This window comes from Pinus tabuliformis, chromosome 9, assembly GCF_031772625.1.
Source record: "Pinus tabuliformis cultivar Carrire ecotype Pingquan chromosome 9, CPIR1, whole genome shotgun sequence".
NCBI classification, from domain to species: Eukaryota; Viridiplantae; Streptophyta; class Pinopsida; order Pinales; family Pinaceae; genus Pinus; species Pinus tabuliformis.
In genome coordinates this window covers 144,599,798-144,624,704 of record NC_142307.1, presented here as the reverse complement: position 1 = coordinate 144,624,704, position 24,907 = coordinate 144,599,798, and the positions used below count along the sequence as shown (strand labels likewise).

The 24,907-nt window shown below is 36.8% G+C and overlaps 1 protein-coding gene across 2 annotated transcripts; it reads left to right on the top strand.

The window, feature by feature from the left end:
• Positions 1-3,957: 3,957 nt before the first annotated feature.
• Positions 3,958-24,163, top strand: LOC149147523 (tRNA (guanine(26)-N(2))-dimethyltransferase 2-like). 2 transcript variants are annotated; one of them, XM_089440839.1, is made up of 5 exons: positions 3,958-4,446; positions 4,885-5,265; positions 22,415-22,502; positions 22,671-22,792; positions 23,565-24,163. In XM_089440839.1, the coding sequence occupies exons 1-5, from the start codon at positions 4,117-4,119 to the stop codon at positions 23,679-23,681; spliced, it is 1,038 nt and encodes a 345-aa protein (XP_089296965.1). In that variant the 5' UTR covers positions 3,958-4,116; the 3' UTR covers positions 23,682-24,163. The 2 variants fall into 2 exon arrangements, with proteins under 2 accessions (XP_089296965.1, XP_089296964.1); XM_089440838.1 differs by having other exon boundaries at positions 23,530-24,163.
• The last annotated feature ends 744 nt before the right edge of the window (positions 24,164-24,907 follow it).

Genomic DNA, 24,907 nt, shown 5'->3' with positions numbered 1-24,907 from the left:
ATAATTTAAGTCGATCGCCTCAGAAGTTGCAACATTATTGTTGCAATACTGGGGCTCATCAATAAGAGTAGTTGAAGAACAATAATATTATTTGAGGATCGGGAATCCAAGATAAGAATAGTCTTGTAAGGACATACTTGGTGAACCATCCACATGGGGCATGTGCCTTGAAGAGGTTGTGGTGTTGATATCCATATGTATGTCCCCCAACATTATGATCTAATCTTGTGGAAAGTTAGAGCTTGTCAAAGTCAAGGCTTTGCTATGTTGCAATTTGACAATGTTGGTTATGATGTTGATGCTTGATAATGGCTTATCAATTTAACTCTTCTTATGAGAATTTTTCAATTTGAGAGTATCCTTGTACCGATTATGTAATTATGAATACTCCCCTAGTTAAGAGGGAGCACTAAAAAATGTAACTAGGTTTGGTCTTCATAATTTGTATCATTATGTACTTTATGTAAAAGTAAAAGAAGAAAAAGAAATACTATTTTTCAAGCATGGTCTTCATGCTCAAGTCAAATGGTTATTTAGGTCAAGCGTGTTCTTCATGCTTCTAAGGCTTTCTAGGTCAAAATGATATTTGTCATGAGCCAAATTATTGTACTAGAGTCAAGTCCCATTTGGACTTTGAAAAAAATGAGGAAAAATATTTTTATTTGTGTCAAAAATGTCAATTTTTGTCCCCACAAGACCAAGTCGGCCCTAGAAGGGACCCATTCAACCTCCTGAATGTGTATAAATAGAGGACAATTTGACCTCATTTGGAGCATCTCAAGCAAGTTTCGGTTTCTGTGCCAAGAAGAGCGAAATACAAGTGAAGAAGAATAAGAAGTCAAGGGAGAGAAAGCGGAGATCAAGAAGGAAGAAAAATCAAACTTTTTGCCCTAAATTCTATCCTAAATCTATCACACGTGCAAAGTTGTAGGATTGTAGAGGCCGAAGTTGCAAGTCCCAAATTCTATTACAGGGGCTAAAAATTTCAAATTTGACCAGATTTAGAAGGTTTTGACTTGTTGGAAGAGCTTGAGAGGAGGGTTGAATTTGGTCTTGTAGGAGGTCTTGGTATTTGGGTCTTGAATTTCTCACTTTGATATGATTTTATATGAAGAGAAGAATTTGATTGGGTTTTCCCCTTAGAGGGCTTCCCCCCCGACTTATAGCCTACATCTTGTGTTCATTATGTTTTTGTGATCTTCATTGTTTATGGTTTTGGTAATTGTTTGATGAAAAGAACATTATAAAAGTAATAAGAAGCCAACATAACTTCACAAGCAATTATCAGAAATGTGTGTGTATATATGTTTATGCGTTAATGTTTACCTTAGTAAAATATTTAAATGTTCGGAAGAAAAAAGTAATTAAATGTCAAATAATTTAATTACTTCTTAGTAAGAGAAAAATGTGTAACTAATTCAATTTTTAATGTAAAAAATTATCGAATAATAAATACAATTTAAACAATGAAAAATTACACATAGTCTTATAGAGAGAGACAAAAAACCAAGAGATTTATCAAGCACTAAAAGGGATTAAATCTCTTGACATGTAAATATTTTTTTTCAAGTTTTGCATTCTTAAAAGAGGTTTGCATATAATGAGATTTGATCCCTCTTGGCTCTTGGTAGATTTGTGGTTAAGATGAATCTATACTAGTTTTAATGTACCCAACAATATAATGTTTGGACACACAAACATGTTAATGCTTTATATATTAGTACAACTCCTATCACGAAAGTCTATGTAAAAATAAAAATAAGAAAAATAAAACTTTCTTTGACTTAGGCATTAGTTTTCAAAGACTTCATTAACAAAAGATCCATAGTTTTTGCTTATACTTGAGCCATCACAAGTTGTCAAAATGGGCCTTGGAGAAAGGCTTAAGGGTATATAATTTGATAAAGAGATTATATAAGATAAGTTGTTGAATTTGTTTTGAAATAGAGGGCCTTAGGGAAAGGCTTAAGGATATGTCATTTGATAAAGAGATTATATAAGTTAAGTTATTGAATTTGTTTTGAATTAGAGGTATTTAATTTTATAGTATTTTTTTTTTCTTAACCGAGTGTGTATACAAAGTTAGATTTCTCATTGGTTTAAAGATTTTAATAGAAGTTTTACTATATAAGTTGATTTAAAATTGGATAAAATTTGAAGGGCATGGTTCTACTATGCATAGATCTTAGATCATGGTAGAATTTTGTCGATGCTTAAAGTTTTTCTCTAATTCTTATTAGATTCAAGTTTGAAAAGAATGTTTGTTTGCTACAAAATTGACTTGCTCCTCTCGACTTATTTATCATTGTTAGCTAGTGTAAACTTTAGCTTAATTTCAATCATAGAAGTAAACCTTTCTATTTTAAAATATTGAGTAGATAACTGGTTAATTGAATACCCTTTTTAAAACATGTAATGTTGGGGCTCAATCTAATATACTCATTAAGAGCTCAACATATCACTTTGGAGGGATTGATCTTAGCGGGAGGGATGATATTCCTTTACAATTGTCCAAGCTAAACCCAATAGACTTCTTTAGAAACATCTTGTCACACCCTTAAACACATCACAAAAATTGAGATTGTTGGTAACTGGTGAGAATTAAACCTTGCCCAAAAATAAAAAATTCTTCACTCCTCACTAATGGATGCAACCATTTATTAAATTTAATGGGCTTTTCTTCCTCTTAATATTATTATTTTTAATCTTAGAGGTGACAGAACCCATTATAACTCAATTGTCAACCAACAATGAAGACAACCACCAAGCTATTTACAAATCTATGTTGACTCCAAATCTATGAAGACAACCACCAATCATTACTATTTACAAATTATTAAAGGAAAATTAACTCCTATAAAAAACTTATTGGATGTCTATAAGGGTAATGCTATTTTCCCTACCAAGAACCTTTGGGTTTTTGACCTTTAATATGAACTCATAACTAACCAAAAACTATTTTAAGTTTCATTACAAAATTAAAAAGTAATTTCAATCAAAATAATATTTAAAAAGAACAAGTTTCACTACAAAATTAAAAAGTAATTTCAATCAAAATAATATTAAAAAAAAACAATATTTAGTAAGTATGAAATCTATATTTAAAAATAAAAACAAAACTTCTTAATAATGTTAACTTCCAAAATATAAAATGATTCTCTAACTATTTCACATTTTGATCGGTCCAATTTTTAATAAAATGTTATTTTCTTGTTAATTTTTTTAAATGTATAAATAATTCAATGCTAAAAAACCAAAAACATTTTAATCGTATAAACTACAAAGCTCAAATATACAAATGTCATAAATTAATTCCATAATTTTTTTGGTAAAAAAATATAAAAATAAGGCTAATCTAACTTTTTTCCACTGTAAAAATCCGTAATATTTCATTATAAATATGAAAGATTACATATGTAGATGCTTTGAAGCATATGCCAACTGTTCTGTACATTTTCACAAAAAATTTGCATGTCTGTGCTGTATATCTGTCTGTTACATTATCAAAAATTGTGCAAAATCGGTGCCATTTTTGGCAATCCTCAATCTATTTCAATTATATCATGTTGTAGGCTAATCTAACTTATATACGAAATGATTTTTTTCAAGATATTTTTTCTCGTTACCAAAATTTTGTTCGAATTTTTAAAAACTTGAGTTTAAGTTATCTAATCTATAGATTTAGAATGCCTCTTGAAATTTGTTAGAGTGCTAAATTCATTTATACATTCAAAAATGCATTTTAAAAAACAAAAAATGACAATTTTTTTTTTTAATTATTCTACGAATGATAATAAACTCCAATTCATCTATAAATTACACTGGGTTATAGAAAGTCCGCGTGTGATAATAAACTCCAATTCATGGGTCATAAAATACCTTCTATAAGTTAGACCAGGCCATAAAATACCGGTTTAGAAACATAAGCATGAAAGGGTGGTATTAGAAATGTAATTTAATTTTGTTCATTGTGTGTGTAAACTCTATCACAATTGATTCCCTGTAACAATGTTGTCGGCGGCACGTGTGGGCGTTATGGGGCAGCCTATAGACGAACTCCCCGATGAGGAAAATAGGGTTTAAGAGAATCCGGTGGCGAGGCTTAGGGTTTTAGTGATGGTGGCAAGTCGTCGTCGGATTAGGATTGGCATTGAGCAGATATTGTTTAGGATAAATTTCACGTACTGCCTACAATCAAGAACTTGCAGCAAAATATCAATCTGTGCTGCTGCTATCGCAACCTCGACCCAGAATCCGATTTTGTGGAGATTTCCCTCATTTGTCAGTCAGCAGAAGTTAAAGTTGCATACTTTGACAAAAGAAGAAATGGCCGAGGGAAAGACTAAGCAGCAGCTACCCACAGATCCCACCCAGTACACCATACTCAAGGAAGGAGAAGCTGATATTCTTGTTCACGGCAATGATGTCTTTTACAACAAAACACAGGTATTTAAAATTTGAAGTTTTCAAAATTAAATGCTTTCTAATTTCAAAGAAAAATGATTATTAGCTTTGCAGAAGAGGGGACGATCAAACCCCAAATCAGTTGGGGACACTACGAAATAGTTTGAGAGAGGGGAGATATTGGAATCATTTAGATCAATATCTGTTGTATCGAGATTCAAGTAATTGAATCAGGTTTCCCAGCTCAGTGTTTTGATTATTTTATTGCATATTTGAGTGGAAATTTCCTAGGTAATTATTTGGTTTCTTCGTAGAGAGATTACTGCAAATATTCAAATACAAAAGATGGTGCGTAGAACTAGTCAAATTCAGCATCTGAAAGAATGAATTAGATAGAGTTTCAGGCTTTTGTGGGCAGTAGTTATGTGCTATTTTCATCCTCATTGCAGACATTTGAAATGTGTTCTTCATGGGATGCAGGTTGTGAACAGAGACTTGTCAATTGCAGTGCTAAGGACTTTTGTGGGTAAGCGTAAGGAAGAGCATGATGCAATGTGGGCGAAAAAAAAAAACCGAAAAACAGGAACAAGCGGCGGCCATCCTCAGCCTCAGACTGATTTAGCAGATGACGATTGTTACCCTGGACCAGAGACATCTAAGTTGGCTGACGATGGCGAGACGAATGAACCAGCTTCTACGCTAGATACGGTCCAATCAGGAAAAGGCAATGGAGAAGAGGTGGTCTCAGATCAAGGAGCTCAAGCTGACCTTGCGGAGGAAGTAGTTGCAGTTGCAGATGAAGCAGGCAAACCAGCAGTGCGGAGAGTACACGAAGAACTAGAGCCACTTCGCATTCTTGAGGTTATAATTTTTCTTCACATAGAAGCTTCCTTTGACTATTAATGAAATGTTATTTAGAGAGCTTTTACATTAAAAGGGGTGGGCTGTATATGCAGCTTCCATTTTATCAAGAACTAAGCAAAATCGTAGCTTCCATTTTAGCAAGAACTAAGAAGAACTCCAAAATTGGGCTCCAACATCACCCCTTGTCAATAGCCTGAATTGGATGAATATTATGATTAGACCACTATCAGCTAAACAAAAAACTCCTCAGGCAGTCATGCAAGGGAACAGAATGATTCTCGACACTGAAACCAGTTAATCATTTCTCACAAACTGTTGATGGGGTGGATGGGTAAGAACACAATCCCAAGGCTATTTCAAACCAGAATCATGAAACCCTGAACTATGCTCTGCCCCAACTGGGAGTTGATGCTTAGAGAATCTCTGTCAAGAGGCAGTAAACACCAGCCCCTTGTCCATCTGTGCATAGCACCACAGCCCATATCCGGATAGCAGCAGGGAACAGACCCGTCTTGCTGCCCAGTGGCAACAAATAACAGCGGTCAAAATGCCACCATGAGCATGGAAATGCAGCTGGCGCAAACAGCAGCATGGGGCAACAGATATTGTCCAAAGAGTCCAAGAACACAAACTGGCCACCAGAAACATGCTGACGCAGGCGCAAACACGGATGTGAAGCAACATGCATAACCCATGGGAACTCATGCCATCTGAGCAACACAGCCGTCAAGAGATGACAAAGAACAGGTGAGAGGACATGCGTTCCAGTGCAGATCTGAAACTCTTCTGCCATCAAAAGCCTAAGACAGAATAGATGGCGCAAGGCACAAGTCCCTGAACCAAATCCTGTAACAGCAAGATAGGCTATTTTCCAGAGGTACTTTTGCCCCATTCCTCTCCAGTGCAACTACCTCCTTGCTCTGCCTGGCCACTGACAAGTTTCCTGCCACTGTGGGTGAAACCCTAGTAGTATAGGAGGCAGGGGCTGCAGAGGGGAGATGGAGGCTGCAAGTTTCTCTCCTCCCTCCCTTTTCTGAAAAGTTCATCCCACACCTTTTGAGGTTATAATTATTCAGATTCAACTCATGAAATCTTCTTTATTCTACATTCTCCCACATTCTTTCGAATCAACCACCATGATTCATTGATTCAAGAATCAAAAGGGACTCTTGTGGTAACTTTTCAGTGTAGGATTTGAGTGTAATAATCCCACCTAGACAATGACTGTGAGACATGAATACTGTATGAACTTATGAAGCATTAGGCTTACCAAAAGCTTTTCCAATAAGCGATCTGGCTTTGGAGTGTAATTTCTTGAGTTGATGTGTTAGAATCCTCCTTCACCTCCAGTTCAAACATTGCTTAGATGTGCCAGTGTGATTTGTGGGTTAGGGTTGCCTGTGGTTCTTGCCCTTGTGATGTCTTCTAGCAAGCTTAGTAAACTATGATGGCTTGTCCCTTGTTGAGGATTTAGTTCCACATTAATATCACTACTCTCCTTATGATGATTCTGCTTTTAAATTCATGAAATTTCATGGGTTCCCATTGCTGCGCTTCTTGCCCTCGTGATGTCTTCTTGTAAGCTTCATAAACTATGATGGCATATCCCTTGTTGAGGATTTAATTCAACATCGCTATTCTTATGATGATTCTGACATTAATTCATGAAATTTGTGTAGTACTAGCAAAATGAAGTACCAATGAGAAAAGACATTAATGCAATTTGAGGTTCAAGCATACCTATGCATTTATAATAATGGATCCGTGGTGATGCTTCCTCTGGGTATAATCTGGCGAGATTTATGTAGGTAGTAATACCATAGGAATTTGTCTGTAGAAAGATATAAATGTCCAGACGTGTTCTTACATTGAAGTTTGGATCAAAATGAGGAAATGTCCTAAACAGCGGCAGGTACTGGATTTACAGATGTGTATGCTTTTCTCATAATGGATCTGTGGTGATGCTTCCTCTGGGTATAATTTGGCAAGATTTATGTAGGTAGTAATACTATAGGAATTTGTCTGTGGAAAGATATAAATGTCCAGACGTGTCCTTACATTGAAGTTTGGATCAAAATGAGGAAACGTCCTAAGCACAGCGGCAGGTACTGGATTTACAGATGTGTGGTATATATATTTTTTTGGACTATTGTCAAGCATTATTTCACTTCATATTGATTGTTGGAGTTGATAAGCTGATTTTTGGCTTCTGCATGGATACTAGTATATTTATGTTTTTTTGTCTAAAACTAAGTATTGATAATATATTATTTGGGATCCAATTTTGAACTGTTATTCTGATATCCTAGGGTAATTTTTGCCCTTATGGTTCTATGATTGTCTAGGGTTAACAATAATAAAAAATATTATACACAGCAATACTCATTCATTCATCCATTCAACAGTAGCTACCAAAGAAATATCACAAAGATTTCCACAGTAATAAGGATTTTCTAACAGCGACATGATTCTTTAATAAACACAGTAAGTTAGGGCTGATTGCCCACAGAACTATCGATTCATTACTAGATTTATTAATTTGTAACATATGTTCTCTTGGATCATGGATGTATAGAATAAATAGCATTTGCTTGATTCCATTCGAAGCATGGTGACATTTTACACCCATAACCGTAATTTGTGACCTAGACCCGTGGGCCGTAACCCCAATCTGTAACTTGTGTGAGATTTTAGTTCCGTAACGCAGATTCGTGCAATTTTATTTCGAACCTGTAATGTGCTTGTCCTGTAACCTCCTCTGCTGGCTCTCCTTGAACCTCACGTACTTGAACAAATTTTTATGCCTGTAACTTGTTTGCCCAGGGTTTTTAAACTGCCACAGCTGTCACTTGGCCTCGAACCTAACGAATTTGAATGAGTTTTTATGCCCTGTAACCTGCTTGCTCATTATTTTTCTGTGCCGCTTAGCCTCGAACCCGATGAACTTCTATGGGTTTTGTGTGGTTTCCCAAATTTTGAACCTCAAGGTTCAGGTCCAGCAGAGCCTGTGATATAGACAGGAGGAAGGCCTTGAGAGGTGCCATTAAATAAACCCCATGGAATCCCATAGTCAAGGATAGGCATGACTGCCCATTTGCAATAGAGCTGGCCTTTTTTTATTATTAATATGGTCACCTTAAAAAATATCACTTTTACAGACTTCATTTTTGTTTCAATTTAGTCAATTATCATTACAGATGTGACACATCTATCTGAGCTGCATGATGCACCTTGTTACTCTCGGTGCAGAAACACTGTTACCAAATTTAGGCCAAAGCATATTGGTACCAAACCTTTATAAACATCTGATGAACTCTTTAAGGGAAGTTGCCTGATGCTGAAGTGAAAAACCCTTTTTATTGTTATCTAAACACGTATTCTTGAATATTGCACAAATCTGAAGATGCAGATGCTACTTTTCTGGTTTACAAAACACAGTACCAAATCTACCCCAAAGCATATTGCCACCAAACCTTTATAAACAGACAATAAACTTGTTAAGGGAAACTTGCCTGATTCTGAAGCAAAGGGGGTGTGTTGGATGGGCCCTCCAATGTCCTTGAAGTCATATTTCCGAGCATACTCCACCAATCTTCTAGAAGCCTTTGTTGAAGCTTCAGTTTTTTAAATCAGTGGAGTATATGCTTAGTGCTTCAACCTTTGCTTGGATGTCTGGATCTTACCCGAAGTCATCTTTTGTATCTTGATTCATCTTTGTTAGCTTGTTGCACTTTCCATTCAAGTTTCACTTCATTTCCATCCTTATACTTAAATTTTTAACATTACCATGAAATGGCTCAGGATGTTTGAGAGTGGTTCCAACCTCATTGGATTTCATATGGAGAGTAGAATTTTAGATTTCATTCAAAATCCAGCAGCCTTAACAATTTTTCAGGATATTAGGATTGCAAGGATTGCAACGTTTCCATTGGATTTTGTCGTGTATGAGGGTAAGGAACTAGTATTTAATAAAGAACACCAATCCCTCTATGTACTTTGATGTTAGTGGCATTGGTTGCTGAAATCCTCTATCATGACTACTAAAAATGTACCCATCGCTCAAACAAAATCTTGACTTGACATGCTATGTTTTTTTTTATTATCTTATTTTAATGCTTAGAGGGTTATATTGATGACAAATATCCAATGTTGCGAACATTGCGATCAGGATTAAATAGACGAGGATCTGAAATCAAAGAAAATCGTAAAAATTGGGAAAAAATTGGCAAATACCCACAACATAAAATAAATGCATTGACACATAAATATGAAAAGAGAACTGATATATAAGATGTGTATTATCATGTCTAGTGCTACATCACACATAACAACGAATCATGTCCTGAATACTAAGTTCCGAGTCTCAACTCAGCCTCAAAATATCAACAAAATTTATAATAATGTACTTATATCATGAGCCATAATGTCATACACAATGAAATGAACCAAATAACTAATACTACTCGATTTCCTCTGCCCCTCTTGCGAGAAAATGTAACAACTTTCCCTCTAGATGAAGAAGGCGTTGGCGCTGGCACTGGTAGTGGACTCTATCTGTGCTCTAGAAGCTGAAGAACTAGGAGCTATAGGAGGTAGACCACGTCCTCTATTGATGACCATGGTAGGTGGTGTCACCTCGTCCTGTTCCTCCTCCTTTGCAGTTGCTAACCCCTCCACTATCTTCTCCTCTAACCAATCAGGGGCTGACTCCATGACAGGTCTCTCGTCCTCAACCCTCCATGCAACAGTGGTCTTAATCCTATCCAATGAGATGGCCTCCACATCAGATGTCTTCTCAAGTTGCCTCACCCACAATCGAAGATTGTAGTAGACGTAGACCATGTCATTAAGTCATTGGGACTCCAACCTGTACAAGGGTCATAAATTAATAAGTTATAAATAATAAATTAATAATTAAAAAATATTATTTAATGAATTCAAAACATGAAGTGGAATATTTAACCTGTTACGCTTTTTGGTGTGTATTTTTTTCAAATACACTCCAGTTGCGCTCGCATCCGGAGGAGCTACAGTTTGGCTGAGCATTCGAATGGCAAGCCTTTGGAGATTGGGTACTCTGCCACCATAGTTTCTCCACCATGCATTTACAACAAAGAAGATAAACATAAGAAAAAATTGAAATTTGAAAGTTGAAGCAAAGTATGAAGAGACAATTGAATTTGAAACAAACTAAAGCTTACCTAGCATTTTAGTTTTTCAATCAATAATAGCCATGTTAAAGCTAAATGTTCCATTTGCTATCCTGTACATCTCCATTTATTTGGAGATTTTTGCACGTTCTGCTAAAGATGACACCATCTTTTGAACATAAGTGAATAATCCATTCATGACCTCAACATCAAATAAGAAGCCACAGGAGTAAGAAAATGTGGGGTTCAGGTAGATCCCTGCAGCATGAATGGGACGATGGAGTGTATTGTTCCATTGCTCATCAATCACTTCCCATATGTGTTGTTGTCTCTGAAACCCCTCATTCTCCTTATCATCATAGTAGTTGCGAATGGATTCTTTGGCCCTATCCATGGCCTTATACAAGTAGTCCATTGTGGGCTTGTCTCCATCAACTAATCGAAGAACCTTTACCAAAGGTTCAGTGATGCTACACACTTTTTGCACTCTCGCCTAGAAGCTTTCCTAGTATGAAACTAGCTTACATATGGCCTCTCCCTTTGGTTTGCGGCTATATGGCAAAGCACGCCACTCCTTTGAAAGAAACATTCACTTCACATCCCACATAGAATTTAGGAGGGTTGAAGAGATATGAAGCTAGTGGCAAATCGTGTAATGACAGGGCGTGCCAACTTCTTGTTGTTGGTGAATGTTCTCATCAAATTAAGCACATATGCATGATTATATATACATTTTGTAATGATTTTTGACTATTCAACAATGTCTTTAACAAAGGAATTTTTCCTATGTTCTCCAACATCGAATCAATGCAGTGTGCAATACGAGGTTTCCAAAATAAGTTAGGATACCTCTCCATAAACATCCTTCTAGCAACAACATAATTTGCAGCATTGTCCGTTATGATTTGGACAGCATGTTGTGGACCCACCTCCTGAATGAACACGTCCAACAAATCACATAATAACCGTGTATCTTTGATTTGTGCAGATGCATCAGTAGATTTCGTAAACATTGTCCCCTTGGGACAATTAATCAAGAAGTTAATAAGGGTTCTACCTTTTTGATCGGTCCAACCATTTGACATCACAGTGCATCCTGTGTTTGCCCACGAGCCCTTAAACTCCGCCAATCTCTTAGTGCATTTAGCTTTTTCATTCTGAAGAATGCGTCCTCTAAAGTCATCATATGAAGGGGCTTTGTACCCTGGGCCAACAATAACAATAACATCAATCGCAGGTTGAAAAATAGATTGTTCTTGGCAATGTTGAAAGGAATATCATTCCAAAGAAGACACCTGCCCAACTTGTTAGCTTCTTCCTTCTCCCTTTTTTTAAGAGCTGACGTGATAGTTGGCTGTGCTTGAAGTTTGGTTCTAGGAACAAAAAATGATGAGGCAGTTATGCGGTGAGTGTAGATGCTGACGCTGAAGAAGAACTAGTTTCACTCTCACGGTGACCTCCTAATCTTGTTACTCCACCCCCTGCCATTTGACTCTTCAAAGTTGCCTTGGTCACTTTGGTTGTCTCTATTTCTTCCAATGATTTGATGGCTCTGTGAACGATTTTTGGATTTGTGTTTGTGCAAGGCCCTGCCTCATGTTCAGGAATTTGTGCAAGGTGGAACGTCAATCTGTATGCCCCCTTGTCATATGATGCTCACATAACTTGCAAGTCAAATTTGATTTGTCAAACCCTCCATCAGGTTCACCAAATTCCCACAGAGGGTCCAATTTCCTTGGCATGTTTGTAACTTTGTTGAATCTTGAGTTTTAATGTAAGATTGAAGTTTGAACCTAGGGCACAAGAAGAATTGCAAGTTAAACAAATGAAATTAAAATTTACATACAACATTTTGAATTTTTGACAAAAAAACCCTCAACTCAATGCAACAATAATGGCAAAAAAAACACATTCAAACCCAAGCAAAAATCATGGAAAAAAACTAGGGCACAAGAAGAAATTAAACAAATAAAACTAACAATCAAGATTTTGCATTTTTTACCCAAAAAAACCCTCCACTAAATGCAACAAAAATGACAAAAAAACACACTCAAATTCAAGATGCGCCTTCACATGATACAAGCTCACGGCCAAGGAACTTTAGTTGCTCGACCAAAGAGAGAGATATTTCACCCCACAAAACATTGAAACGAAGTACCCATCTAACCTACCTTCCTTAACTCACCTACCTAGCTGGACCCATATGGAAAATATATGGGTGATAGAAATTTAAGGAAAAACAAGGAAAAAACAAAAAAATGGCCAAATTTGATGCCCATAACTGAAAACCACGCCTTGCTGAAGAAAGTTTGTCCAAACTTGATTTTTTTTTGCTTGGAATGCTAAATTCCTTCACTTTTCTCCTCTCTTGCCCTTGTAGATGAGTTCTCCTCCTCCCTAGCTCCCACCTTTTCCCTCTGTCTACAAAATGAGAGAAAAAGCCTAAATTTGACCTTTAAAATCGCTCTGACGCGTGCCTCGGCGATTTTTTCATATCAACTCGTGATTTTTTTCGAAAAATCACCGATTTTATGGGCAATGAGAAAAAATCGCGATTTTATGGCGATGTTCACAACACTGTGAAGATCCCAATATTGGCAATGATTTTGATGATATGTAGGTATTTGTTGTAGCATGATTTTTTTGGATGCTAGAGACCAATGTTACCAGACTCTGAATCGGCAATAAATCGGCGAGGCAAAAGAGCGAAGAGTTTTAATCGGATTGGGAAAAAATCGACAAAAAATCGTTGAATTCATTAAATAAAAATATACACATATATTGAATTAAAAAAACATTTTTTCATTAATATTGGGTAAAGGCATGTCCAAACAATGCATAATATCAATAGATGTTCAAAATATCATGAATGAATAAGTATCTCATATATGTTATGAGTCCAAACATGATCCAAAGCACTGAGTCTTGAGTCCTTAGAAGCATATGCTTCTAAAAGTTTACAAAAAACTGCATACTAATCAGAAAAAAATCAGCAACTAAGAGTCTAAGACTCTTAAGAGTGAGAACTAGAAGCGATTCGTTCCACTCCTTTGCTTGCTTGACTTTCAAAGTTCTCCAAGTCATGAAGGCTTAAAAGAGGAGGCTCATCTAATTAAACCCAGTCTTCCGCATTTGTAGTTTGCAAATCTATCTCTTCAAGGTCGATTGGTGAATGATCCATACCTGTCATTATCATGAGACGTTGAAATGTGAATTAAAGTTTCACTTTGAAGTTTGAAGTTTGAACTTAAGAGTACGAACTAGATTATGAAACCTTCAAATTCAAGCTCTCGAGTCTCACTTAGTATTTGTTTGTTGTGAAGTCGTAGATTGTAATGGAAAAATACAAGGTCATTCAAGCGTTTTTGTGTCAATCGGTTGCGCTTCTTAGAATGTATTTTCTCAAACATGCTCCAGTTGCGTTCACAACTTGAAGCACTGCATGCTTGGTTTAAGATTCAAATGGCAAATCTCTTCAAATCTGGCGTATCACTACCAAAGTTTTGCCACCAAAGACCTAGCAAGTGGTAAGGGTTTGTGAGTAGAAGTACTAAATAGTAAAAACTTAAAAAGAAAAGAAAATTTAATAAAACATTTAACATACAAAATAAAGTTTAAACAAATTTAATGAATTGATGAAGCCTTCAAGCTGGGTACCTGGCAACATCTTAGACCTTTGTCTTATAGCACTGGTATAGGCAAACAATTTAGATGGCGCCCTATAATCTTGTAGCTGGGAAAAGACACGACTTTGATGTTTTGGATAAGGGAAGCACCTTTCCATGCATGTCATAAGTCCTCTGCCAACCTCCCCATCCTCATTAAATTTGCTCTTATCATAAAAATATTGTGGGTTTAAGAAGTACCCAGCAGCATGTAAGGGGGAATGCAATTTCCTATCCCAATATGCATCTATAATGTTCCAAAGAGGCATATATTTTATCTCATCATCCCCATATCTTCTTTTGATGGCCTCCTTTGCGAGATCCATCGCCTCATAAATGTAACCCATAGCGGGTTTGTCACCATCAACCATCCTGAAAGTTCTAGCATTCAAATTTAAAGAAATATGAAACATTGTAAATAAAAAGAAGCTTGAAATGAAATTTAAAATATGAAAAAGTTAAAAGACTTGAAGTACCTGAGAACTGTAACAAGGGACTCCGTCACAGCAATAATCTCTTCGACATCTTTCCAGAAACCATCATTAAACACAAGTGCAACAATTTTGATGCCTTCAAGGGTCTTGGAATGTTTAGATTCCATCCACTCAGGTCCCAAGAACATTCTCTTCAGATTTATCTTTTGCTCAATGACAGATTGCAAAGATATGAAATTTGTTGCAAATCTAGTCACTGCAGGTCGAACAATTTCTTTACCTTCAGTGTATTTTCTCATAGTGTTTAGGACAATAGTGTGGTTGTATAGGTATTTGGTTATGGATTTTGCCTTCTCCACAACCTCATGTATCCAATGAAGCTTACCAATGTCCTCAAGCATTAAATCTATGCAATGGGTAGCACAAGAGGTCCAAAAAATAGTGGGGTGCCTAATCTCAAAAAGTCTACCAGCAGTCATATAATTAGCTACATTATCGGTGACAATTTGTACAACATGTTCTTCTCCCACTTCTTGAACGACTTCCTCCATCATTTCACAGAGAAGTTAGGCAGTCTTAACCTTGTCTGAAGCATCCACTGATTTGAGAAACATTGTGCCCGCGGGACAAGATACAAGGAAATTTATTAAAGTTCTATTCCTCTGATCTGTCCATCCATCACTTATGATGGTGCACCCTGTTTCTACCCATGATGAACGATACTCAGCTAACACAAGCATGACATCTTCAACACTCTCTACCAACATATCTGTCCTAAGGCTCTCTGATGTAGGGGCTTTGAACTCTGGACCTGCAATAGCAATTGTATCAATCATAGCTTGCCAATAAGGACTTCTGGCACAGTGGAAAGGTATGTCAGAATAGTACCAAAAGTTAGCAATGGCCTTCCTTGCCTGACTATGGATATTTTTTCCAACCAGTGGCATCCAAGGTAGGTTGGGAACCGGGTTTTGTGCGGGGAGCAAAAAAGGTGTTTATGTTTCCACCTCCAGTGTTGAAGGAAGGAGTCAAAGGACTTGTATGGCCTTGAGTTTGACTTGGCCTTGGAGGCATGTGTGGGAAACTTGGGAACGACATTGAGGATTCAACAGAGTGAGGTGGCATGGGGCTAGTGGTAGAAAAACATCAACTCCAAGAGTTCCTATTTCAGTATTTTGCTTTGCTTTCTTGGCATTATGCTGATCTAACATATCAGGGGCCAAGGTTGCTTGGTGTTTGACATTATCGTCAATTCATCCAATAATTTATCAATGATAGGAATGGGAAATTTATCTTTAATAATGAGTTTGTTGAACTCCTTATATTCTGGACACATGCGCCATGACCCATCCTTCTTGTGCACCAATACTACTGGAGTAGATAAAGAACTTTGGCTAGGTTGAATTATACCAACCTCTAGCATTTCTGCAACCATACATTCAATTTCACTCTCTGGGCATAAGGATATCTACAGGCCATGATGTTTGGAGGAACACTTCTTGGGATCAAATGAATAGCATGATCATGATTACAAATAGGTGGGAGGCCTTTGGGAGTCTCAAATACCTTGGAATGATTGTCAAAGACTTTTTGGAGATTTGGAGAAATATATGATTTTGATGTGGGAACCTCTAGCGAACATAATTGTGCAATTACGCCTTGTTGTTCTTTTTTTAGAAGCTTTGTCATTCCGTTAGAGCTGATTATCTTTCCTGGTTTCCTTGCGATACCCCTTAATTCAACTTCCTTTCCTTTTGAAAAAAATTTCATGAAAAGTTCTTGAAAGTTAAAAGCTATTGTACCCAAGGATTGTAGCCATTGGACCCTTAGTACAACATCAACACCACCCATTGGAATGGAAAGCATTGGGTTATTTAATACATATTCTCCCATGGATAGCTTGATATTATGGCACTTTCGAGAGCAATTTATGGTTCCTCCACTTGCAACCATCACTTGAAACTCTGGTGCTGGATATAGGAAGCAATTCAATTCCTTGGTTATCTTATAATGAATAAAATTATGGGTACTGCCCGAATCAATCAACACTATTACCTTTTTCTTCTTGATATGTCCTTTTATCTTGACAGTTTTAGGAGTGGTAATTTTGGCCAATGCATTACAAGATATGGTCAGATTCATTTCTTCTTTCTCTAGGGTTTGTTCCTAGTGTATATCCTCTTCTTTTGACGTTTCTTGTTCTTTTTCTTCCTCCTCTTCACAATCTATGTAAAATAATTTCTTCTCAGCACACTTATGACTTTTAGTATTTGCTATCACAACTGTAACAAAGCCCATTTGCTCTTTTTTCTTCCATTTGTTGTGGTGTCAACCTTGTAATTTGTGGAAGGCTAGGGGCAACAACACTTCCATCTTTATAGTTGTGAGTCGTAGGCTTCCTTTGTTTCCATAATTTTCCTTTCCATTTTTCTTGCCAACTTGAATGTCTTCTCCAATGAATCAGATTCCCAAAGGTGAACCTCATGTTGGATGTTATCCTTTAAAGTCCCTATGAACACATCAATCCTATGCTCCTCTGAAATATAGTTTACCCTTATATTCAATTTTTTGAAGTCCTCAATGTGCTCCATCATTGAACCCTTTTGTTTGAGATTTATCAATTGGCTAAAAAAGGTGTTGCTTTTTGTATCTTCATAATGTGCTATCATTTCTTCCATAAAAATTGCCCAAGTGACAATTTGTTTACAAGAGCAAAGCCATCGATACCATACAAACTAATTTGGTTCCAAATATAAAGTTGCAATGCGTACCTTTTGTGTGTTTTGCACATTATGGAGATCGAAATATTGCTCCATCTGTAGTATCCATGTTATGGGATCCTTGTCATCAAACTTCTTCATATCGATCTTTGGAACATGGTGGGTCTTCAATCCAATGTTAGAGTCTATGAAATCATGATTAACATTTATTTTGTTCTCATCATGAGTTTCCTTTACTACCCTTTCGCCATTAGTAAGCATTTTTTGTAGCAACTTTGTCAAATCTATCTTCAAATCTTCCATGTTGCCTTTAAGTTTTTCTTCTATACCATTCATCTTAGCTTCCACACCTTTCTTTAAACCATTCATCTTAGCTTCCACGCATTTCTTTAAACCAGTGTTGTGAACATCTCGATAACATCCCGATTTTATCTTGAAATCACGATTTTTTGGCCTAGCCGATATTTGCTGATTTCTACTGATATTTTGATGGTACCTTGATTTTGTCGATGTTTGCTAATTTTTACCGATATTTTCCCGATTTTTTGGTTTTTCAGATCCTTGTTGATTTTATCCCAATGCCGATGTTCGCAACATTGCTTTAAACCATCCATCTTAGCTTCTGTTACTTTTTGTGAGAGTAAATTTGTTGCACTTGGTCTCGTAATTTTTATATATCATGTTGCATTTCTTCCTCTTCTTCATGAGTCATGCTAGAGCTTTCATGTTGCTTATTAGGTATTTCCATTTTCTTTCTTCGGGGCATTAATTAATGATAATTATGCTTCACTATGCCCTTTGAATTCTTTCAAACTAATTTTTCAAACCAAACTTATGCAAAATTTAAAAAAAATTACACACCTTTTTTCGCTTTGTAGCAGCTCGATATTGAATCTGTTGTATCTTTGTAATTTCAGATATCGAATGTTTGAAATTGCGTCCTACAGTAGCCCTCCGAGTCCTCTTTTCAACCCTGCAAGATTGATCAAGATTGGATTCTCCAAGGAAGAGTTATGGCAAATCTCCCACGATGCCCTGATTATAGACTGGTTCATTATAGCGAACTTGTACGAAGTACCACGTGTCACTGTTTCGACCTTAGCACCTAAAACCGATACACAGAAAACTATATGCTGTCCTCTTTCTGTGGCTTTTTACAAAATTTCAATCCGATGCTTGATAACATCCCGATTTTATCTTGAAATCACGATTTTTTGGCCTAGCCGATGTTCGCTGATTTTTACTGATATTTTGATGGTATCTTGATTTTGTCGATGTTTGCCAATTTTTACCAATATTTTCCCGATTTTTTGGTTTTCCGGACCTTTGCTGATTTTATCTCGATGCTGATGCTTGCAACATTGCTTTAAACCATCCATCTTAGCTTCTGTTACTTTTTGTGAGAGTAACTTTTGTTGTACTTGGTCTCGTAATTTTGATATATCATGTTGCATTTCTTTCTCTTCTTCATGAGTCATGCTAGAGTTTTCAGGTTGCTTATTAGGTGTTTCCATTTTCTTTTTTCGGGACATCAATTAATGATAATTATGCTTAACTATGCCCTTTGAATTCTTTCAAACTTATGCAAAATTAAAAAAAAACTACACACATTTTTTCACTTTGTAGGAGCTTGATATTGAATCTGTTGTATCTATGTAATTTAAGATATCGAAGGTTTGAAATTGCATCCTACGGTAGCCCTCTGAGTCCTCTTTTCAACCTCGCAAGTCTGATCAAGATTGGATTCTCTAAGGAAGAGTCATGGAAAATCTCCCACAATGACCTGATTATAGACTGGTTCAGTAGAGTGAACTTGTACGAAGTACCACGTGTCACTATTTCGACTTTAGCACCTGAAATCGATACACATAAAATTACAGGCCGTCCTCTTTCTGTGGCTTTTTATAAAATTTCAATTTGATGCTCAGATAGAAAGTTATGACGATTTTCCCAAGGTCACCTATTTGGGATGTAATTCGGGAGCTTGCAAAAACCCTAAATATCTTGGACCATATCTCCGAAAATATAGTGAAACAAGATCTGAAATTTGGGCTCGAGCTTTATTAAGTTTTCAACTCAAATGGGTTTTAATTTTAGCGTCTGAACCTTCTTAAAAAAAAGGTATAGCGAAAATGCCACAATGACCTGTTTGAGATGGAATTCTGGAGCTTGCAAACACCCTAACTTCCTTAGATCATATTTCCGAAAATATAGCGAGACAAGATCTGAAATTTGGACCCGAGGTTCAGAATGATTTCGGCTCAAATGGGTTTTTTTAGCTTCTGAAACTTCGTAGACAAAAAGTTATAGTGAAAATTCCACGATGACTCGTTTGGAGCAACGAAACCCTAGAATCCAAAGGTTCTGATACCAAATGTTATGAAACCAGTTTACAAAAAGATAGATCAACGACTTCAAAATCAGCCTCTTCGAGAGGGAAATCTCCTTTACATTACACAAATGAACAATTCTTGGATGATACAAATGACAAGACCTCCTTTCTATTTAAAAGAATCTAAGGAGTCCCAATATAATCAGAGCCTACATAACATAATATTGTATGGGCACAACAATAACTATAGTGGGCTTATATGGGGCATAATAATAACATGGCGACTATATGGGCACAATAATACAATAAGGGGGTTGCACTAATAACAATAAGGGGTTACACTAGTAGTATAGGGACATATATGTAGTATGTTGTGCTAGGGGCAGAACAAGTTGTTTTTGATCTTGGTGTAGAATGTGTTGAGAGTTCAATTTTCATTTTTTTTAATATATGTATTTGTTGTGTGATTCACGGACCTCGGAGATCGGTGACCGCTATGTCCATGGAATATTTGTACCAGGCATCTCCACCTGAAGGGATCACTTCCTGCTGGCTGAACCACAAAGCCTGACCCCGAGGGTGTTGAGAGAATTGAACCCGTGACCTCTCAATAGCAAAAGTGCTTTAACGACGGGGACTCAACCAATTGAGCTAACCCTCAAGGCTAGTTCAATCTTCAATTTTGGGTGAGAGAAGCTTGAATAAAAACCAGAATTGTAGTAACCCTAAAGAGGCATGACAATCAGGCTTTGACAGTTTCTAATATGTGCATAGTTTGCAACAGAAATGAGAGCAATCGCACTAGAGGAAAGTGCAAGAGAGAAATAGTTGAACTTTACCCACTGTACAATCTATATTTCATAAAGAACAAATATCCAAAATAGTGTGGTGAATGCTTCTTTGATCAAATAACCTATGAAATATTTATATGATGTAGGTGAGATGAAAAACATAAAATGTAATCCACAAAATTACAAATATTGCACTATGTCAGCTATGACTAGGTCTCATCAAAATGCTTCTCAGCAAGGTTGTTTAAATCTGAACCCTACTTTACTGTAAGGAATAATTTGTTTTGTTGATAAATAGGAGGTTTATAAGCTCAGCGAGTGCAATAACTGGGAGAATTACTGTAGAAAATCCACATAATTCTGATCTGCTAATATGAGTGATCTGAAATATAATTTCTTCTCATATAAACACAGAATTTCTCTACTAAACTTTGCAGCGGAATAGGAATCAAAATAAACACAATTCACACAATTCAAGACACAGAATTTTTAGGGAACCCAACTGGGAAAACCCTCTGCTTGTTGAGAATATTATTGATAGAAACTGAGGAATGATCTCTTACAATACAACTCTGTTTTCAATAGAGAATACACCCTTCTCCCTGCCTTGCCTAGGCTTGAAAAACACGCTTGCTGTAGCCTGATCTGCTCCTTAATCCTTGCGCAATAGGTGCTCCTATTAAATAGGAATTTCCTCCTATTTCTATGCGCACTACCCAAGGGAACTCTTCCTCACAATAATTCTGTGCACAAGTTTCTCTTGCACACTCTTCCTCACAAGCTCACACACAACCTTGTGCGTACTCTTATTGCTTTGGCTCACCAGTTCGTGCTCACAAAAACAAACTCATGCTAACTCACAAAGCTTACACACAACCTTGTGCGTACTCCTATTGCTTTGTCTCACCAGCCCATGCTCACAAAACAATGAGTAACAATGTGCCTTTGCTCCTCCTTTTAAAGCAATTCAAATGGCCAAATTTGGTGAGTTTCTAATTAAGGAGTTTGCTTTTGTGATTGTTTGAGTTAGCATGAGTTAACTACTCATGCAACTCGTCCTATCTCTTGAGACTCAACCACAAGTTCTTTTCCTCAATTAACTCGCACTAGAAGACTGATAACTCGGCCTTCCACTTTGACACATCAGTTAACTGCTTCATGAACACTTCCTAAATTTTAGGAATTCGCCCTAAATTTTAGGAACTTGTCCTAATTTTTAGGAATTAGCTCCTAACTCATAGGAACTCGTGCATGCTCAAGGAGAAACTCGTTGAGGCTCCTTGAATTAAGGCACAAAACAAGGAACCCATTCTCGCTACAATTTTCAACAGTTACAACTTTGGGGTATGCAATAAACTAGGGCCAAGGTATTTGGTTTTGAGACATTGTATAAGATATGGGATCACTAAACTTAGAGAGCATTCCATATATCAAGTTTTAGCCATTGTATGCCTTGGGTCAACTTTGGGTTTTTATCTATAGATTCCATATATCAAGTTTTGGCCATTGTATGCCTTGGGTCAACTTTGGGTTTTTATATATAGATACCTATCGTGCATGTACCTTAGCTAATTAATTTTGTTATTTAATTTCTCTTTGTTTTGTTGTGGACTACTTGTGACGGGTAGTAACTGTCAGAAACTACATAAATTTTCATGTTTTCATATTTCAGGCTGTCTTACTGGTCTTAATAACTTGTGTTTTTATCTCTCGCCTTTAGTATTTCATGATATCTTTGTCTGATGTAGATGCTTTCCATACTTGCGGTTACTGTTTAAGTATGTGAATTTCTATTCTGGAAGGCAAGGTAGTTCAAACTTTAAATGAATGCATATTTAAAAGTTATGTGTGTGATTCGATTTTGGCACCAAGGAGAGATATACTGTTCAATTTTCCATATGGTTGGTTCTTTCAAAATTTGATTTAGTTAACTCTGGTTTTTTTCTGAAACAATATTAACCTTCAGTGCATTACCTTGAAGGATTTTACATTTCTTGCTGTTCCTACCATTTACATCATCTTTATGACCCTTGCTTCTCTTTTTCCTTTTGTAGGCATTGTCTGCTTCAGGATTAAGAGCACTACGTTATGCTCGTGAAGTGGAAGGTGTTGGTTCAGTTGTAGCTCTTGACAATGATAAAGGTTTGTTACATTTACCATATCTTGTTACCACAAAATACGTAGATGCGCTTTACTGATTTTTTAATGTTTTTTCAAAATCTAGCTTGTGCAGTATTATTGTTCTACTGTTTGCATGCTTCAACTGTTTGAATGGCCAAATTTAAATTGTAACATTTTTGCTACATGCAGTGGCTGTGGAGGCCTGTAAGCGAAATATTAAATTAAATGGCTCTGTTGTCTCTTCAAAGGTTGAAACCCAACTTGCTGATGCCCGAGTCTATATGCTTACGCATGAGAAAGAATTTGATGTGGTAAGTTCAGTTTTTCTGATACAGCATATTTGCATGTTGTTTTGGATGGTTCATGTGTCACTGTGTAACCCATGTCTTCCCTTGGATCTAAATTCAAGTTGCTTGCTATGCTAGTAAACTTGTCGAATTTTGTAGGATGCATACATAATGGCACAGACACAATCACATCAATATGGAGAGAATAATAAATTTCTCAAAATATTTAATGCTGCAATATATACTTTATTGTGAGCCTGAGATTGGCTATCCATATGCATCTACCATGCTCTCATGCTAATCATCTCTCATTATATCATACATCCTCATAGGCTTATATAGTTATGGTGGTTTAACAATCTGACCTTACATTAACATAGATTATCACACCTGGTCATGTGTAACGTCCTCTACGAATTGAGGACGAAGTAGCCTATCAATCCCTGCAGGCTATAGTCCTCCATAAAGGGGAAAACCCCCAAAAATCCCCACTGTTGGGCAAGTTCTGGGGCAGCTGGGCAAAAAAAACCAAAAATTGGGGCTTGGAGTAAAGTTTACTCAATCATTTTGAAAGAAGAGGCCCCTCTAGGAAATCTATAAAAATGAGAGGGATGAATTCATTTAAAGGCATCAACGTGGATCATCTTATTCTTTTTTTGAGCATTAGCTTTGAGGGTTTTAAGACCCCTTCTGTCTTGTCAATTTCGGTGGTGAAAGATACCACCCTAGTTGACACTTCCTATTTTCTTCTTTCTGTTCAGGCAGCATGGTTCTTTCTTTTTCTGGTTTGGCACAGGGACATCTTGGAGAGGCGGCAAGGTTCTTCCTCCATTTTGTTTTTGGGCACAAGAATTGCATTTGGGAAGACAAGAAAATTATTTGTAGATCTATGATCTCTGTCCCGGAAGGATAACAAAATCTTCTGTCTATTTCGTGGGTGCTGTCTGAAAGATAGTGAGATCCGCTGTTTTCTCTTGGTTCAGTCTGAAACTGGAAGGCCACTTTAATAAGGAAACTTTAAAGACAGATCTGATTGGAGGCATAGGAGCAATGAGATTATAGCACAGACTTACCTTGAAGGTTTTCCAAAGCACTGATGGATCCAAACCCCATTCTCTGAAGCCGAATCATTCTAGAAAGGCAGCGAAGAAGGAATCTGGTCCTCTGCAGCTTGATTAAATTATTTCTTGGGCCATTGAAAGAAGGAAATTAATGGGGATCTGCAGTTTATAATTAACAAATTCGGTTTGAAGCCCGTAACTGGAAGAGAACCACGATGCCATCCAAATTCAGTGGGTGGGAGACACATTTGAACAGGTCAGCGAGGGTAATTATTGGAAAATCAGCATTGTTCTGTATCAAAGGCTGATGAATGGATGCTGGTTTTGGCAATAAGCTGAGATCGTAGCAGAATAGTCTCTACGGATTAATTGAAAAACCAACTTCGTTTCAAACCAGTGATTGTTGGGTTTCCGCGGCCAAGTGTGGATGAGCGAATTCCTGTAAGCAGCATATGAAGGGCTTAGTTTGTGGTTAATCAAGTTTGAAGCAGTGCGGATTTTCTGTGGTGGACCAATTGGCATCGAAGGCCGAGTATGTAAATTAAGAATGACTTGTTACAAGTTCTGGTTGAACAATAAAATTTCTTTGCCTTTGAATTAATTGTGCTACGCTTCATTTGTGCGGGGACAGTACATTGCCTTGAATTATTTGTGCTACGTTTCATTAGTGTGGGGACAAAACATTGCCTTTGAATTATTTGTGCTATGCTTCATTAGTATGGGATTATTGCATTGTGGACGAAAGAACTGAATTCATTATGCGCCATATTTCTTGTTCATTCTGTCACTTAGTTAAGAGAGTTTGTTCAGTTTGTCACATTAATAAGAGGTTTGATTGTAGATTCTATTAATTGCATAGAATTATTTTGGATTGGGAAAATTTGGTAAAAATCCTTGCATCTTCGTGCAATTTTTTTTCCTAGTATATTACAGTGGTATCAGAGCACTGGAATCCTGCTCGCGTGTGAGTTTTGTGCATGTTTCCGGAAGATATGAGTAACGTTACAGTCAGGAAGAAGAAGGGTAATCACAGGGCAGCCATGGAAGGTAAGAAAGAACGATGAGATCCATATACCAG